Below are 15,566 nucleotides of genomic sequence, written 5' to 3' on the forward strand. Positions count from 1 at the left end.
GTTATTGATTATTCAAATTTTGAGAAAAAAACATAATCAAGCCTTTAAAAATCATTAAAAAAGCAGAAAAAAAACACAAAACACACTATAAAAATTAATTTTTTAAAAAAATTTAATTGAGCAATTAGTGCAATTTTTCGTAACGGTGCTTGCGTACTGTGCACTTGATCCGACGACATCTACAGTACTAACTTTCTCATCTTATTTTTTTAAACGTTTCCACGTCAAATTTTCAACTTTCCCGGCGGTAATTTTCAGATTTTCATAATCAATTCTGACCAAAATACCAGCAAAACTCTGCACTCGAAGGTCAATTTTATTTATTTTCTCTCACTTTTTCCTCTCTCCGCCGTCCCCTTTCGTCCACCGTTTGACCCCATTGATCACACACAACCGTAGATTTGTTTTCTGATCGTTCTTCGAAATTCGTTTATCAGAGAACTGTTCAAACCGAATTTTAGGAGTAGTTTGAAATATAGAACGTGACTTTACTGGTAACAAATTGTGAGAAATCTAATAAATAGAAGAAAAAACGAAACGAAATTGTATTTCTCGCGTTGTGTTATTGAGTTTGTTTTCTCCAGTTTTCCTTTTTTTCTTTCTATTTTCTTTTCTTTTCCAAGTGTTTGTTCTTTGTCCTGCTCACGGTTTATGGTGCCATATTTCGCATGTTTTACCGCATTTTCTTATCATAAAGTGCCTCATTTTCAGGTTATTGCATCTCATCATGTCGGACGTTCGCGTCAAGTTCAACCTAGCCAACGATGGAGAAGGTCTCGACGAGGATGTAAGAATTTATTTCTTCGAAAGAATACTTTTAAAACCAATAGATTTCAGATTTTCCTCCCTCCAGCCCCACTCCTTGCCGGTGCTCACTGTGCTGGCCTTCAATCTTACCACGATTTGTACCGTTCCTCGATCAACGATGCTGACGAGTTCTGGCGTACCGTCTCATCTGAACTCCATTTCGAACAAGGAACCTCTAAGGGTCTCGAATGGAATTTCGACTCGAAAGCTGGAAATGTCTTCGTCAAGTTTATGGATGGAGCCAAGACTAACATCTCGTACAACTGTTTGGAAAGAAACATTAAACGTGGATATGGAAACAAAATCGCCTACATTTTCGAAGGAAACGAGCCAACCGACACCTCCACCTGGACATACAACGAGCTACACGCCCAAGTAGTCCAATTCTCCGCTGTTCTGAGATCTCATGGCGTCAAACGAGGCGATGTGGTTGCTTTATATCTTCCAATGATTCCCGAATTAGCAGTTGCAATGCTTGCGTGTGCCCGTATCGGAGCAATGCATTCTGTTGTTTTCGCTGGTTTCTCTGCCGAATCACTTGCCGCTCGTGTTGTCGACGCTCGCTGCAGAGTTTTGGTTACGGCGGACGGAGTTTTTCGAGGAGCTAAACCAATTGGGCTCAAGTCAATTGCGGATGCAGCTGCCGTTCTCGCATCGCAGGAAGATGTCAAAGTGGAAGCTATCATTATGGTGGAACACTTAAAACGAGTCACGAAGCCTGATGGAGTGGAACTTCCCAAGGTAACTAAATATAATAAATTTAATGCTCTAAAATGCTCAAAGTAGTCTCAAATTCAGAAAAACCAGAAAAAAATTAAGTTTTATTGATTTTTCATTTAAAATTACAACAAAAAACATTTTTCAGGTCGATTACACCGATATCACCGTCATCTACGATTCGGAGATGCTCAAGTGTGCAGGCGTGGATTCCCCGGTAGAATGGATGGATTCTGAAGATCCGCTATTTATTCTCTACACATCGTTAGTTCAGAATTAGAATTTACTTATTTCTCATTTAATTCAAATTGTTAATTTTCAGTGGCTCAACCGGAAAACCGAAAGGTATTCAACACACTACAGCTGGATACATGACGTACGCCTACGCAACCACAAAATACACTTTTGATGCACAAGAAGACGATGTTTACTGGTGTACTGCCGATTGTGGATGGATCACCGGACACTCGTACCTTCTTTATGGACCTTTGATGAATGGGCTCAAGGGAATTTGGTATGAAGGTGTGCCGACTTATCCGACTCCTTCTAGAATGTGGGATGTCACTGATAAGTATGGTGTGACCAAGCTGTATACCTCACCAACAGCCGCAAGAGCTCTTATGGCTCTCGGAAATCAGTGGCTTGAAAGGTAATAATTATTCAAAAATAATTGTTCAGCATCTTTATTTTTAATTTTCAGCTCTTCTCGCAAAACTCTCAAGGTTATCGGAACAGTTGGAGAGCCCATCAATCCTGCTGCATGGATGTGGTTGTACAAGCAAGTTGGACTTTCCAATGTATCCATTGTGGATACTTACTGGCAAACTGAAACTGGAGGACACATGATCACATGCCTTCCAGGAGCAACTCCAATGAAGCCAGGAGCAGCTGCAATGCCATTCTTCGGAGCATCTCCAGTTCTTTTGGATGCTGAAGGTCGTGTTATTGAAGGTCCGGGAGAAGGATCACTATGCTTTGATCGTGCCTGGCCTGGAATGATGCGTGGAATCTATGGAGATGAGCAACGCTTTGTCAAGACCTATTTGGCTCCATTCAATGGATACTATTTCACTGGAGATGGTGCCAGACGTGATGAAGATGGATACTTGTGGATAACTGGACGTGTTGATGATTTGATGAATGTCAGTGGTCATCTTCTGTCTACTGCTGAAATTGAATCAGCTCTTGTGGCTCATGAGAAAGTTGCTGAAGCTGCCGTTGTTGCTGCTCCACATGACATCAAGGGATCCTTCCCATACGCATTCGTCACTTTGAATGTTGGAGAGAGAATCAATGAAAAGCTTGTGGCTGAGCTCAAGAAACTAGTTCGCGAGAAAATTGGTGCATTGGCTGTTCCAGATGTTATCCAAGAAGCTCCAGGACTTCCAAAAACTCGTTCCGGCAAGGTTACCAGAAGAATCTTGAGAAAGATTGCTGAAGGATCCGAAAGTGGAATCGGTGATACTACTACTCTAGTCGACGAATCTGTCATCAAACAACTAATCTCTGGACGTTCTGCACGTGCATAAACGAACTTGAACAATTGTAAATCAATTCAATTCTTACTATTAATGTTACTTTTTCTGTATTACTTCTCTTTTCCCCCTCTATCGTTGTAATTTCTGCAGAATCAATGCAAGATCTAAACTTTTAACCCCAACATGACCTTCTTTGTAATCAAGATGCATTCCCTGATTGACTCCTGTGTAGAATTAAATTCCAGTGTTGTAATTTCCCCCAGTAATTTATTGAACCCTGAATTCGAAATTAGAAAACAAGTAAATGATTCAGAACTGATTAATTGTTTTAACTCAATTTCAGATTTTCAGATAACAATTTTGGCTTATTCGGATAATTAAAACACGAAACATGAAATTACAAGAAGAAGATTAAATACTTACATGGAGAAATGCATTTCATATGCCCAGTGAATCTGATGTTTAGCTCAATTTTTATGAATTATGATAAAAACCACGAAAGTTCAATACAAAATAATATTTGATTTAACTTGCATTGCAAAATTACAGGAAAATGAATTATTTTAAGCATAAAGTGTGTTGTTTTGATAGGCCGTTTGAACAAAGCAAATCGATTTTCTTGATTATATAATGATGCTTCAAAATAAAACTTGATTTACATGAATATTTCCCGTTAAAAAACAATGTATTTAAAAACATTATTATTTGCAGAATCTCTCCAACTGCGAAAGAAATCGAATTCAAACAACCGCGCTTGTCGTACACTTGTACACTCCGCCGCCACAGCTACGGTAAAAGCGTGTTTTGCGACGCACAAGTGTGCGCCGAGTGTGTGGGTCTCCCAACGCCTTTCACTGGCCTAAACTTCATTTCAATTTGTTTTAGCCTAAAATTTTCATGTTTTTTTCGAATAAATTTTGTTTTTTTACGTGCAATTCTAAATTTAAAATGTTCAAATTAGTATCTGTCTAGAAAAGTAGTTATTTAAAAAATTTTTTAACCGAAAACGCAATTTTTATTCTTTGTTCGCTCATGCTTTTTCTATAATTTTTTCGTAAAATTAATATTTTTCAGGGTACAACAATGTCTCACCGAAAGTTTTCGGCCCCGAGACATGGACACATGGGATTCACCCCAAAGAAGCGCTCCCGCACTTACCGTGGAAGAATCAAGGCTTTCCCAAAGGATGACAAGAGCAAGCCAATCCATTTGACCGCTTTCCTCGGATACAAGGCCGGTATGACCCATATCGTCCGTGATGTCGATAAGCCAGGATCAAAGGTTAACAAGAAGGAGGTTGTCGAAGCCGTCACCATCGTCGAGACCCCACCAATGGTTATTGCTGGAGTTACCGGATACGTCGACACCCCACAAGGACCACGTGCTCTTACCACCATCTGGGCCGAGCACTTGTCCGAGGAAGCTCGTCGTCGCTTCTACAGCAACTGGTTAGTTTATTTTTCAACTATTTCGTTTTTTGTATTCAGTGTTATGGTGCGTTTTTGGTGTCATTTGGTGGTTTCGTGATTACAAGTCTGTATTTGCAGTCGCGTTTCTAAGTCGGTTGCCTTCCGCTGTACTTATGTACATGATGGTAAACGAACTGAGTGGCTAAAGCGTCCTGTACGCTGAAAGGCATTTTGTTCGTAATCGTAGAAACTACAGGGCTAAATCCAAGAAGAAGGCTTTCACCAAGTACGCCAAGAAGTGGCAAGATGAGGATGGAAAGAAGCTCATCGAGGCTGATTTCGCCAAGCTGAAGAAGTACTGCTCTTCTATCCGTGTGATCGCTCACACTCAGGTAATATTTATATTTAGTTTGTTTGTATTCTTAAGTTATATTTTGCAGATGAAGATCCTTCGCCGTCGCCAAAAGAAGGCTCACCTCGTCGAAATCCAAGTCAACGGAGGAACCATCGAGCAGAAGGTCGACTGGGCTCGCGAGCATCTCGAGAAACAAGTCCAGGTTGATACCGTCTTCGCTCAGGATGAGATGATTGACACCATCGGAGTTACCAGAGGTCACGGATTCAAGGGAGTCACCAGCAGATGGCACACCAAGAAGCTTCCTCGCAAGACGCACAAGGGTCTCCGCAAGGTCGCCTGTATTGGAGCTTGGCATCCATCTCGTGTCGCCTTCACTGTCGCTCGTGCTGGACAAAAGGGATTCCATCACCGTACCATCATCAACAACAAGATCTACCGTATTGGAAAGTCTGCTCTCACTGAGGAAGGAAAGAACAACGGATCCACCGAGTTCGATCTTACCCAGAAGACCATCACCCCAATGGTTCGTTTTATTTTTTTCACCGTTCTATGAAGAAAAAGTCTGCAATTCGTACTCTGTATGGCGACTATATTTTATCTGAGAACATCGGGCGTTGTAATCAATTTTCATGAATTTTTAATAATTGTTTTGTTTTAGGGAGGATTCCCAAGATACGGTATCGTCAACCAGGACTACATCATGCTTCGTGGAGCCGTTCTCGGACCAAAGAAGCGTCTTATCACCCTCCGCAAGTCGCTCATCACCCAAACCAAGAGAGTCGCCCACGAGAAGATCAACCTCAAGTGGATCGACACCAGTTCCAAGACCGGACACGGTCGCTTCCAAACCACAGCCGAGAAGCGTGCTTTCATGGGAAAACTCAAGAGAGATTTCCTTGCCGAGGCCGAAGCTAAGGCTTAAATTTGTTTATTCAAATAAATTGTTATTGTTATCAAATGTTTCTTCACTGTTCACATTTTGAATACACTTTGAGTATGCTTTTTTGTTGAATCTGAAGGACTATGCTGCTTGTATTGAAGAATAATAATCCGAAACATTCATTAGGTATAACATTAGAAATCTGGAAGGGTGTTAGACCCGGTAATTGTTAAGATAAAAAGTTCAATTTAAAGAGGGAGTTAAAGGGTTCGAATTTGATGGGTTCCTGAGTTGGGGGTTGATCGACTATTACACGTTGCAGGAAATAAAACAGAAAAAGTGAAACGAATGAAACAGATGGAGATCGGAATATATAAACAGAAAGATTATAAGAAAGTGAAGTTTCAGAGTTTTCTTTTTGGTTTCATAAAGACATCAATCACATAATTTATAGAGATTATTACAATTATTATTATTATTTGCAGAAAACGGCAGGGCATTGGGTAAATGAGGAAGAGAGAGAGACAGTTGAAATCATAGATTCTACGCTTTGAATTTCCAGTTTTTTGTGGAACACTTTTTTTGAGGTTTTGACTGATTTAAAATGAGGGTCAAATACATTAAAACTTTCGTGTGGGATGATTGAAAGACATTGGGAGTTTGATATTTGATATTGGGATGGTTGAAGAAAATTGGTTTTTTGTTGGAAAATGGATAAAATGAACCGGCACTTGATGTATTGATTAAAGAAGAGACTTAATTCCGATCGGAAGTTGTGGATGCAGAAGGCTGAATTTTCCTTCTCGTCGATGTTGCACGTTCTTGTGATCCAGTTGGTGTAACTGAAAAGACTAAAAAAATTAAATAATATACCAAGTGACGATGTTTCAACAACTTACACGTTGGCGTAGGAGGTTCCATTCTTGGTCCACCGATGCTTCTGGATGGCCCAGTACGGCTTACTGTATTTGTGGTCTGCCACCGTTGTTGGGTAGTTTTTCGGGAGATAGAAGGCATCTGAAAATAAAAGATATAATTGATAAAACCTTCGAAAATCGAGCACATAAAGAGCTATAGTAGTCACTAAAGGAGGTACTGTAGTTTTCTTTGTTACCATTACGTATTCTCAAATTTTTGTGCTCGTGCAATATAATATTTTGTGAATAAACTCACTTCTTTGGTGGTCGGTGTCGTTCTGTTCAACTCTCCAGTAATAAAACGTACAACTTTTGCCATACATGCATCCTGATAGTCGTGAACCCATTTAACACCATTATACTTTGTAATCATTCGAATATCATTCGGAATTTGATCTTCTTTTGTTGGGAATTCGAATGCAGTATCAAAGATTGGAATAATGTTCTTCTGGTGTTCAAATGCACATTTCAGCTCTTTGTGCACCCAATCCTCACAGTTATCATCATTTAAAAGTCTATCCAAACTGTTTGGTGTGAGAACAAGGATGAAATGTTTGGCGGCTTGAATGTTCTTGAGCAATGAGCTGTCGAATTTTCCAGCATACAACTTATCGACATCAATGAACACTCTGTATCCGCGGAGTTGGAGGAGTACTTTAATGAGACTTGCGAGTTGGTTTCCTGTACTTCTTCTGTATGAAATGAAGACATCAATTTGCTTGGAGAGCATTGCAACTTCCACGTCATCCGGATGTTTTGCGGTTTCAAATGCTTGTGTCAACTTGAGTCGATGAATCGGGTTCGTGATTCCACAAGCGTTTTGCATCATTTCGTCGGTGAGTGAGGAGAGAAGAGACCGGTTGACTCCATTTGTGAGCATTTGGTAGGTGTAAACAGAAAGTTCTGGACTTAATCCCATCAAGAAGTTGTCCAAATTCGACTCGTCAACCGATGAGTAATCAGCAGCAACTTTTAATGTTTGAAGCTCTCTTAAGAATCGTTTTCGATGAAGTCCAGAGATCATTCCAACATCATGCTTCAGATCATTCTCAGTTAATTGAAGTAAAAGATCTCCATCGACCATTTGTTTAGCGAACTTCTCAACGTACTCCTCAAAACCAATCTTCTTCACCCAATATTGAACATCTGCGCATGTCCAGCCAGGTACTTGTTGAGCGAGTTTATAGGGAACCTCTTCGCCGATAACCGTGAGTGCTTCGGAGGCGAACTTGGCAGCGACCTCGTCTGGAGAGGAGGCCACTTCTTTTAATGCTTGGATTGCACCGATTTCCTGAAAATTAAATCTTATTAGACTGTAAATATTTTTTTGAAATATTGATATAGAAAACGGTATTGACAGCTGGCATACCCAATTCAAAACTTTCTTCATTTGATATTTTCGTTCAGGAGTGGAAACTGTCATAGCCAGAGGAATATGAGATAAGTAATGAAATATGATAAAAGAGCAACAGGACTGGCAGGACTGTACTGAGCAAGAATGAGGAAATTAAGCCCCGTCCACCTGTGGTTGACCTCATTATTACAGTTGCGCCATAGGAATGTTCAAACAAAACCACCTGTACCGTACTCATAGAACCTAGTTGCGTCAAGTTCATTGCGCCATATCTAAGATGTCATGGAAATTCAAAAAAGGGCAAGAAGAAGATTTCTATACGTATAGAATTTCAAATGGTCTCTGCTCGACCGATTACGTTATCTTCACGCAATCGGTCAAATGGTGCAATGAAGAGTGTGAGGCATGGTCACTTATATGCTCACAGTTATGCTCACATTTGAATTCAAATCCTAACGATCGGATGTGTGAGTAATTGTTACTCATTTCATTGTGTGATTGAAGGTCACTACAAGTTTTGAATTCTTTTGGAAGGATCTGATTCATTTGAGAAAATGCGAAAAGTTTACTATTGTCCTTTAAAAAAAACGATAAGATAATTTCTAGGGCGTCGCCCTTTAAAGTTTATCAATTTTCGAGAGAGAGCAGCGATTAACGATTAAAAATTTCCAAAAAAAACGAGTGAAAAGCACGGAAGTATGTTGATGGGAGAAGCCTCCCAAATAGTTCCACCCACCGGATGCGACACTGTCCAAAATTTATGGAATAAAGATGAGGGCTCACAGATGACTCACACCCACACAGAACTCAAACAATATAAACTACGAAAAAAAAACTGGCGAGAGGATCCGGTTTTATGAGGAGGAAAATGTGACATACACAAAATACAGATCAGTGAAGGAAAATCGAGTGTGAATGATTTGAATTGGGTAGAAAAGGAAGATGGAGGAGGTGGGAGAGGTATGTTTGCACGAGCTCGTGTTGTGTCCAGTGAGAGACCAAAACAAGACCAATCGGAACGTTTCGCAACTTTTCGAAATGATCTGATCTAGATCTTGACACCAAATCAATGGAACAAGTTTTGCAACAAAGATCAAAGAATTATGCAGAAATAAATACGATGTCTAGCAAAAAAAAGATGATGATAAGACATAGTTATGAATTGAGAATATCTAACGAAAAAAGAAAAAAAGTTTTGTATGCATAGCATACTATTGTGATAAGACAGCTGATAGGAAAACGATGAATTAGGTTGGAAAATCTATTTTCAGACATACCTTTGCATACGGGTGGAAGAATCGGCGAGTTTTGGACTTTCGGAATCTCTCCAACTGCACACTGTTCTCCTTGACGAACATTTGTGGTCGGATAACTAGTGCAGTTTTCATGGGAAGCTTCTTTAAGGAAGTCTTTAATGGACTGTTCATCTCAGTTGGAGGTGGATGGAATTGAATCTGTGCCAGCATGGAATTGCTGGACGATGGTGATCCGCATGGAATTATAGGCGTCTCATCGTCATCGTACATCTGATCCTCTACGTCTCGTAATAAGATCGGAAGATCTGTGAGACTGGATGGTCTTGAGAGACTTGAACAGTTTGAATTGGAATTTGAAAGTTTTAGAGAATAAGGAAATGAAGTAATAGACGACGAAGAGGGTGTGCTCACGAATGGCGTAACTGCTGCTTTAGGTCTTGGCGAGACTGCAGCGAATCTTGGAAGCAGGTTACGTCTGCATTCAGGGGCAACGTTCTCATTAAACGGTAGTGAAACCATTGGAGATGAGACTAGGGCACACATTCAGAGGTGGGGACTGTCTTACTGACTGACTGACACGGGAGGGGTGGTCTTTCTCCTCTCCCGCCAGCCGACAAACTCCGCCCTTCGTGTCTGCAACAATCTGTGTCTCTAGTGGCGATACAGTTCACCGCTTTCCCGCGGGGCATCGAGATAGTGCATAAGACAACGAGACGGAGATTGACTAAGTTGTTGTGTTGCTGATGGTGATGCTCCATGAAACACAGTATGAGGAAAGAGCACATGTTTGTTACTGTTTTGTGGACACGCTAGGGTCTGGGGTCTATGAGCTTCAGAGTTCAAGACAAATAAAGAAAAAGCTGGGAAGAGATCATGTTCAAGGTTATTGATGATGCAAACAAACATGAGGCTTATCAACCTATATATTATAATAGAGGGAGATGGGAGGAGGGGGGAATGTTTTGCCTCTGATCTTCGAAACGTACTTCGGTCGGCTATTTGATTCTTTGAAAATTTCCACGAAAGACGTTCGGGTAGTGTTCAAGAACCTAACCGGCTCATGAGTCTGTACGAAAGTATGAAAGACTAATTGACTGTCGACAAAGAACATAGTTGGTGATCTATGCCTTTTCATCTTATCAATCTATTTTTGTTGTTGATCTTCAAAGAATACAATCGGAAATCATCTGACTACTATAAATAATAGATCACTTAATGTCTCCTGAAACCTGATGGCTTTGAATATAAGCCCCATAGAGGCTACAACGTAATTGGTCAACCATTTTGGGACAACTCGTTTTTGGTCTTCTCGCGTCTAAAACTTTGATTTCTTTGAAGTCTGCACGAGGATCTTTTACTATTGGAGGACTGATTTCTCTATAGTTCGAAATTCGAATCAATCAAAGTCCCAACACAAAATCCGCTCTGCAAACGGTAAGCTTCCTAACCTAGGAGTCGTCCTAAATCCATTCACTGTTTGGTCTCCGATCTGGCGGTGTTCATTTAGTTGCGGCGGCGACTTTGCAAATCAAACCATCAACACTTCAAACTTTGGAAGACGTGGTCCATAAAACCCACGTGGGGTTGGCGGACAAAAAGGGAAACAGATTCCGGTTAGTCAACGTCTTCTTAGATGCTGATAAGATGATATTTTCTCTTGATTTCCGCGCGGAAGGGGGGCTACAATCTTGATTACATCTTAATGGAATGCCATTCAATGGTAATGCATTCAGAGAGAATGTGAAATGTTTCGCAATAGTTTCGTATTAATTTGTTTCCGCAAAGACACTTATGCCGTATACCGGCGCTTCCGCAAAAGGTCACCACACCAGGTTTGGGACCGGTTCTCAAGCGTGTGTCGGGGGCTCTCTTCCGGGGTAGAGCAACGGATGATGGACAAAAGAGGGCTGTGCTCACTTTCTCAAATATTTGCTCATCTTTTTTTTGCTGATTTGAATTCACAATCAGATATAAAAAAGGGAGGAAAACAAACCATGAAACTTTCTTTTTGGTGTGTGTAAGAAACTCTACCTATTCAAGAAGGCTACAAAGTACGATGTGTACCTGTCTACGTGACAAAATACAGTTTAAAAGGTGTCTATAATAGAAAGGGCAAGTGGGTCTTGTTCAAACACAAAGCACAAGTTTCCCGCCACGTGGCATAATCATTTTGGAGGTTATGCTCATAAGTACCGACAAAATGATGACTGGAAATGTCTCGTGCCTTTCTGGAGTAATTGGGGGTAGATTCTAGACAATTTTTGACAGGCGACTACTCTAAAATTGTCGGCAATCGTTTGGTACCTCCAGCTGACAGCCGGCAGCCTGCAGACCTTTGTGTTTGGCGAAAGGTGTTTGCACCAGAATGGAAACAAAAAATAGTGGTAAAAAAGAAGGAAAACTACGATTTTGCATGTTGACTACGAGTCATATAGTAAGAGTACAACAAAAAACAATCGAATAAAAAACTACAAAAGGATCAAGGCGTCTATGGTCGTAAATATAGATCATCCCTGCCACCACTACTACCATCTCTTTCACTCAGCTGTCACTGTTTTTTTGATCTTTGATACTTTGTCATTCAGACACAGACCTACAGAGAGATGCACAGACACTGAAAGAAGCTTCCTCTACTCTTAACCAGTTGTGTCTATTTTCGGCGATCTGGAACACTAACTATGAGGTTATGTGTTGTCGTCTAAAACATCGTGCCCTGTCATGTTTGCGGTCGATGGTTAGGATGGATGGAAATGGTATTTCGACCATTTAGTTAATATTATAACCCGTGTTTACCAACAATGTATAATCTGTCTAGGAAGAAGAAAAGAAACAAGTGTGATTGGTCAGCCACGTGATCATCCGCCGGGGAATTAAGCAAAGAATGGAACACCACTTGTGATACTGGGGCTGGTGGTCACATTGATTGTTGCGCCCATAAAAAGAAAGGGGAATTAAGTTTAAAATTCAAAGAACAGTCAGCGGTTAACCTCCAGAGGCGCATTGCGTCGTGACGGTAGTATTCTTCTCTGATCTTCTTTTGTATAATGCAACAGGTGGCAATAGGTGGTACAATTGTTCATTCAAATTTGCGGTATTCAGGTCCGTAGTGCCTTATTAGGTAAGACTAATTAACTGTGACTCAAGGCCTGTCGGGGCTCACCCAGCTCAGGCTTACTCCTAACAAGTTTTAGGACCCAAGATCCTCGGTCAAAGTGGGACCCCGTCACTATAGGACCGCTGGAGTTCCGTTCCTTTTGGAAAGCTTTCGGACCTTTATTCAAATTTGCGGTATCCGAGTCGTGACGTCGCAGCACTAATCCTACCTTCTCTGCGGGATGCCTATAATTACCATACCGTTCCTCTACGAGGACTCTCTCAAAGTGTGATGCAATTTTGTGCACCAATATTGCGTAATTTCCCCCAATCTTATTCAGCGAAGACCCCGCTCTGGTGGCTACAGGGAGAAAGTGAAAGTATTTAATGGGTCTTTGAAGAAGAAGGAGAAGCCATGTGTATTTGCAGAATGGTCGTCGGGTCTGATTCAGAATCGTCTACGTCATCACACTCACTGGCCGAGTGACAATTATTATGGCCGGTCCGCCTGTAGCCGGATTACCGTGACGGTTTTTGTACTATGAGTTGCCTACGTCATCAGCCGGATTTTCGTGTAGGTCATCATCACTCGTAAAAGAGGTTGTGACGTAGCAGATCATTTTTGAGTCAGATTGCACCGCGATCAAGGGTGTTACGACGAAAATTTGGAGGGGAAGCGTGTGATAAGCTTTCTGATAGGGTAGTGGAAGTATTAAGAGGGAGAGAAAGAGCAAGAAACTTTGCAAAATGGCGCCATGATGGTCGTATTGATGGGTTTGATGATGAAGCTGATGATAACTATCATCATCATCATCATCATCATCGAAGTGGCGCCATTATTCTAATCAGTTGGAGCAAACATCTTTCGAATCGGAGGAAATTTTATGCCCGAGGTTTCAGGGAAGGGTTGCTTTATTCGGAAAACCTCAAACTTCGCCAAGATCTTGATGAAATAAAGTTTACAATTTCCGTGGGAGGCAGGCGCGGGTATAGGGCCCGACACCCGCCTGAAACCTGCCCGGCCTCACAGGCGCGGTAGGCGCTTTGGCGCCTGCATGGAATCTATGCTCAACTCACTGGAACAGTTACTCGTCTTTCCGCGGTACCTGGAAACTTTCACTGGGCCCTTCCAAAGTTCGCCCTGCTAAACATGGTGCATCGATATCTGGAAGCCTTATAAGATACCAAGCAAAGTCTAGAAGCGTTTAGGCGCTATGCAAAAATAATTCTGATCTTTTCAGCTTGTCTCCTAGACTATTCGTTTCTTCTGGAAGATATTAAATTCCAAAATTCCATATAAAGTATGCATTCAAAACGTGCAACAAATTCTCTCATTCTTGCCGAATGCGTCATCATGTCGGCGTATTGTTTCTTGCAGTGAAGCCCCGAGATGATTCATCCGGTCGAATAAGAAAAGAACCGAGAAGGGGGGGGGGGGGGGGGGGGGGGGGGGGGGGATAGGTGCGCGGGGGGAAAATCACCACTTTCACCCTTCGATTATTAATTTATTCATCCATTCGTTAATCAATTCACCGGGCAACACCTATCATCTCTCTATCACAAGTAGATCGGAATTCGCATTGGAATGCCAAGCAGCTTCTGTTGACGCAGAATCGAGACCCCACGAGGGGGAAGGGAAAACAATGTGGGAGGTGTTTTTTGACACACACACACACTGTGAGGAAGTTTATTTGAGTTTGAGAGCATTATATTTATTATGTTGCTACTGATAAGACGTTTGCTACCCACTAAACCTGTTTGTATGTAGGGGGAACTTCGAGGGGGACGAGAAGTCACGAAAGTTCAAGTCTATTGTTAGAAGCACTATGATTCATGCTGTAAAAACGGATGAATTTTATTTGTTAATTAAGTACAAGAGGTGTAGTAGTGTGCAATTTGATCATAAAGTGCTTAACTATTAAAATATAGAAAACGATGTAACATATATCTTACTAGTTGAATATTTTTTGATAAAACCGAAGACAGCCGAGATATTGTAAAATAGACTGCCTACGAGGTCTCCTATGCCTTCTTCGTGCCTACACAATATTTTTTTACCAAGAAACTTAATTTTTGAGGAAAACGATTTCTCATGTTTTTTTTTCCATTGAAAACAAAAATTTGAATTAAAAAAATATATTCCGGCAACTCAAAAAAAGGAAAATCTTAGTTTTTTCGAGAATTTCAGCAATCAACCGACGTCTTGCGGGTCGTTTCTCGAAGGCGGATCTTATGGAAAACCAGTGAGATGTCGGCTGTAGCTTGGTGGTTGTTGAGTTTTGATTATATTCGGAAAATTACAAAAAAAAAACGACGCCTTCATAAAAGTTATCTTAAAATTGTATTTTTTTAAAATCTTTCCTGAAATTTTTTTAAATATAAAAATTTCCCTAAAATTTAACAATAACCGGTTTTAGTAAAATAGGCAGGTCGACTTCTAGGCAAGCAAGCTAATAGGCAGGCGGCATGTAGGCATACCCGTACGCCTAATTTACGTTGCATAGAAATTCCGTAAAACCGGAAAAAACCCTATTTCATAACCATTTCAAAATTGAGTTTTTGAAATAGCAAGTTATTTATTTTGAACAGTTCCTTCCCCTCCACTATCAGCAAAAATTACACATATTTGCATAGCATGATACATCAGCTGTTACTATTTTTATACTACTATATTGAGAGTAGCAAGAAACCAAAATTTGCAGGCTATTACTTCTACCTATAGATCAATCATGGGAACTTCCGTAAATTTCTAAAATATCATTGTGGAAAAACAAAATTTCCTTGCACCGAGTGCAACTGACACCGGAAAACAAGTTTTATAGTTTTTCAATTTTTGTACGCTCGGCAATCAAAGTTTCCAGCGTGATTTTGCAATTTTGGCGGTCAACATGATCAGATCCATAAAATAATAATGACCTTAACCTTGTAAATTAGTTCACTACTGACCTTACACAAATCCGATGACTACCTAATGATCAGATTTATGTTGTTTTCATGTTTTTCAATTTGTGACCTAATTCTAGCAAGGCATTGAAATTAATGCCATAATATCAACCTGTTTCTAGACTAGATCTAGATATAGACCAAAGTACTATGGCTGTTTACGTCTAGAGTTTGCAATTGTTGAAACTAGATAAAGTCGGCAACCTGCGCCTGCCACAACAAAAAAGTTTAGAAAGCAGTCGACGCCTCACGGGTTGTCTCTTGAATATAAGCCAATGAGATGTCAGTTGCACCATGAGACTAAAAAACTTGTGAAAAGAACATTAAAACAGTCTAGTACTGTCGAAATTTTTT

The 15,566-nt window shown here is 40.6% G+C and overlaps 3 protein-coding genes and 1 non-coding gene across 13 annotated transcripts in view; 3 read left to right on the forward strand and 1 right to left on the reverse strand.

The window, feature by feature from the left end:
• Nucleotides 1-711: 711 nt before the first annotated feature.
• Nucleotides 712-3,321, forward strand: acs-19 (Acetyl-coenzyme A synthetase). Of its 2 annotated transcripts, none has more exons than NM_001026035.4 (5): nucleotides 712-787; nucleotides 831-1,548; nucleotides 1,673-1,788; nucleotides 1,847-2,173; nucleotides 2,225-3,321. In NM_001026035.4, the coding sequence occupies exons 1-5, from the start codon at nucleotides 765-767 to the stop codon at nucleotides 3,051-3,053; spliced, it is 2,013 nt and encodes a 670-aa protein (NP_001021206.1). In that variant the 5' UTR covers nucleotides 712-764; the 3' UTR covers nucleotides 3,054-3,321. The 2 variants fall into 2 exon arrangements, with proteins under 2 accessions (NP_001021206.1, NP_001021205.1); NM_001026034.6 differs by having other exon boundaries at nucleotides 838-1,548; nucleotides 2,225-3,320.
• Nucleotides 3,322-4,076: 755 nt separating this feature from the next.
• Nucleotides 4,077-5,810, forward strand: rpl-3 (Large ribosomal subunit protein uL3). Of its 2 annotated transcripts, none has more exons than NM_001026083.7 (4): nucleotides 4,077-4,450; nucleotides 4,668-4,803; nucleotides 4,852-5,292; nucleotides 5,428-5,810. In NM_001026083.7, the coding sequence occupies exons 1-4, from the start codon at nucleotides 4,086-4,088 to the stop codon at nucleotides 5,689-5,691; spliced, it is 1,206 nt and encodes a 401-aa protein (NP_001021254.1). In that variant the 5' UTR covers nucleotides 4,077-4,085; the 3' UTR covers nucleotides 5,692-5,810. The 2 variants fall into 2 exon arrangements, 1 of the variants encoding a protein (NP_001021254.1); NR_002368.3 differs by having other exon boundaries at nucleotides 4,088-4,452; nucleotides 4,552-4,805; nucleotides 4,854-5,294; nucleotides 5,430-5,693.
• A 2-nt stretch (nucleotides 5,811-5,812) lies between these two features.
• Nucleotides 5,813-15,566, reverse strand: part of tir-1 — a gene marked incomplete at both ends in the record, with an annotated part of 32,053 nt that continues 22,299 nt past the window's right edge. Inside the window, 4 exons of one of the 8 annotated variants that reach the window (NM_065384.7) lie at nucleotides 5,814-6,491; nucleotides 6,549-6,666; nucleotides 6,823-7,857; nucleotides 9,198-9,734. In NM_065384.7, the coding sequence (NP_497785.1) occupies nucleotides 6,406-6,491; nucleotides 6,549-6,666; nucleotides 6,823-7,857; nucleotides 9,198-9,719 (1,761 nt within the window). Of the gene's footprint in view, nucleotides 6,501-6,548; nucleotides 6,667-6,822; nucleotides 7,858-9,197; nucleotides 9,735-15,566 lie in introns of those variants that run through there. The other 7 variants (NM_065383.6, NM_001026080.5, NM_001381812.1 and 4 more) reach the window with 7 other exon arrangements.
• Nucleotides 7,372-7,392, forward strand: 21ur-15583. Its single transcript, NR_052211.1, has one exon.

Source organism: Caenorhabditis elegans, chromosome III, assembly GCF_000002985.6.
Source record: "Caenorhabditis elegans chromosome III".
In the NCBI taxonomy this organism is placed as follows: domain Eukaryota; kingdom Metazoa; phylum Nematoda; class Chromadorea; order Rhabditida; family Rhabditidae; genus Caenorhabditis; species Caenorhabditis elegans.

What these genes read in the sequence shown, in the direction of transcription:
- acs-19 (NM_001026034.6), top strand. Translation starts at nt 728, where the DNA reads ATGTCGGACGTTCGCGTCAAGTTCAACCTAGCCAACGATGGAGAAGGT. An exon ending in ATGGAGTGGAACTTCCCAAG is followed by an intron (nt 1,549 to 1,672) that starts GTAACTAAATAT and finishes AACATTTTTCAG; the next exon opens with GTCGATTACACCGATATCAC. An exon ending in GGAAATCAGTGGCTTGAAAG is followed by an intron (nt 2,174 to 2,224) that starts GTAATAATTATT and finishes TTTAATTTTCAG; the next exon opens with CTCTTCTCGCAAAACTCTCA.
- rpl-3 (NM_001026083.7), top strand. Translation starts at nt 4,086, where the DNA reads ATGTCTCACCGAAAGTTTTCGGCCCCGAGACATGGACACATGGGATTC. An exon ending in GTGTGATCGCTCACACTCAG is followed by an intron (nt 4,804 to 4,851) that starts GTAATATTTATA and finishes TATATTTTGCAG; the next exon opens with ATGAAGATCCTTCGCCGTCG. An exon ending in AGAAGACCATCACCCCAATG is followed by an intron (nt 5,293 to 5,427) that starts GTTCGTTTTATT and finishes GTTTTGTTTTAG; the next exon opens with GGAGGATTCCCAAGATACGG.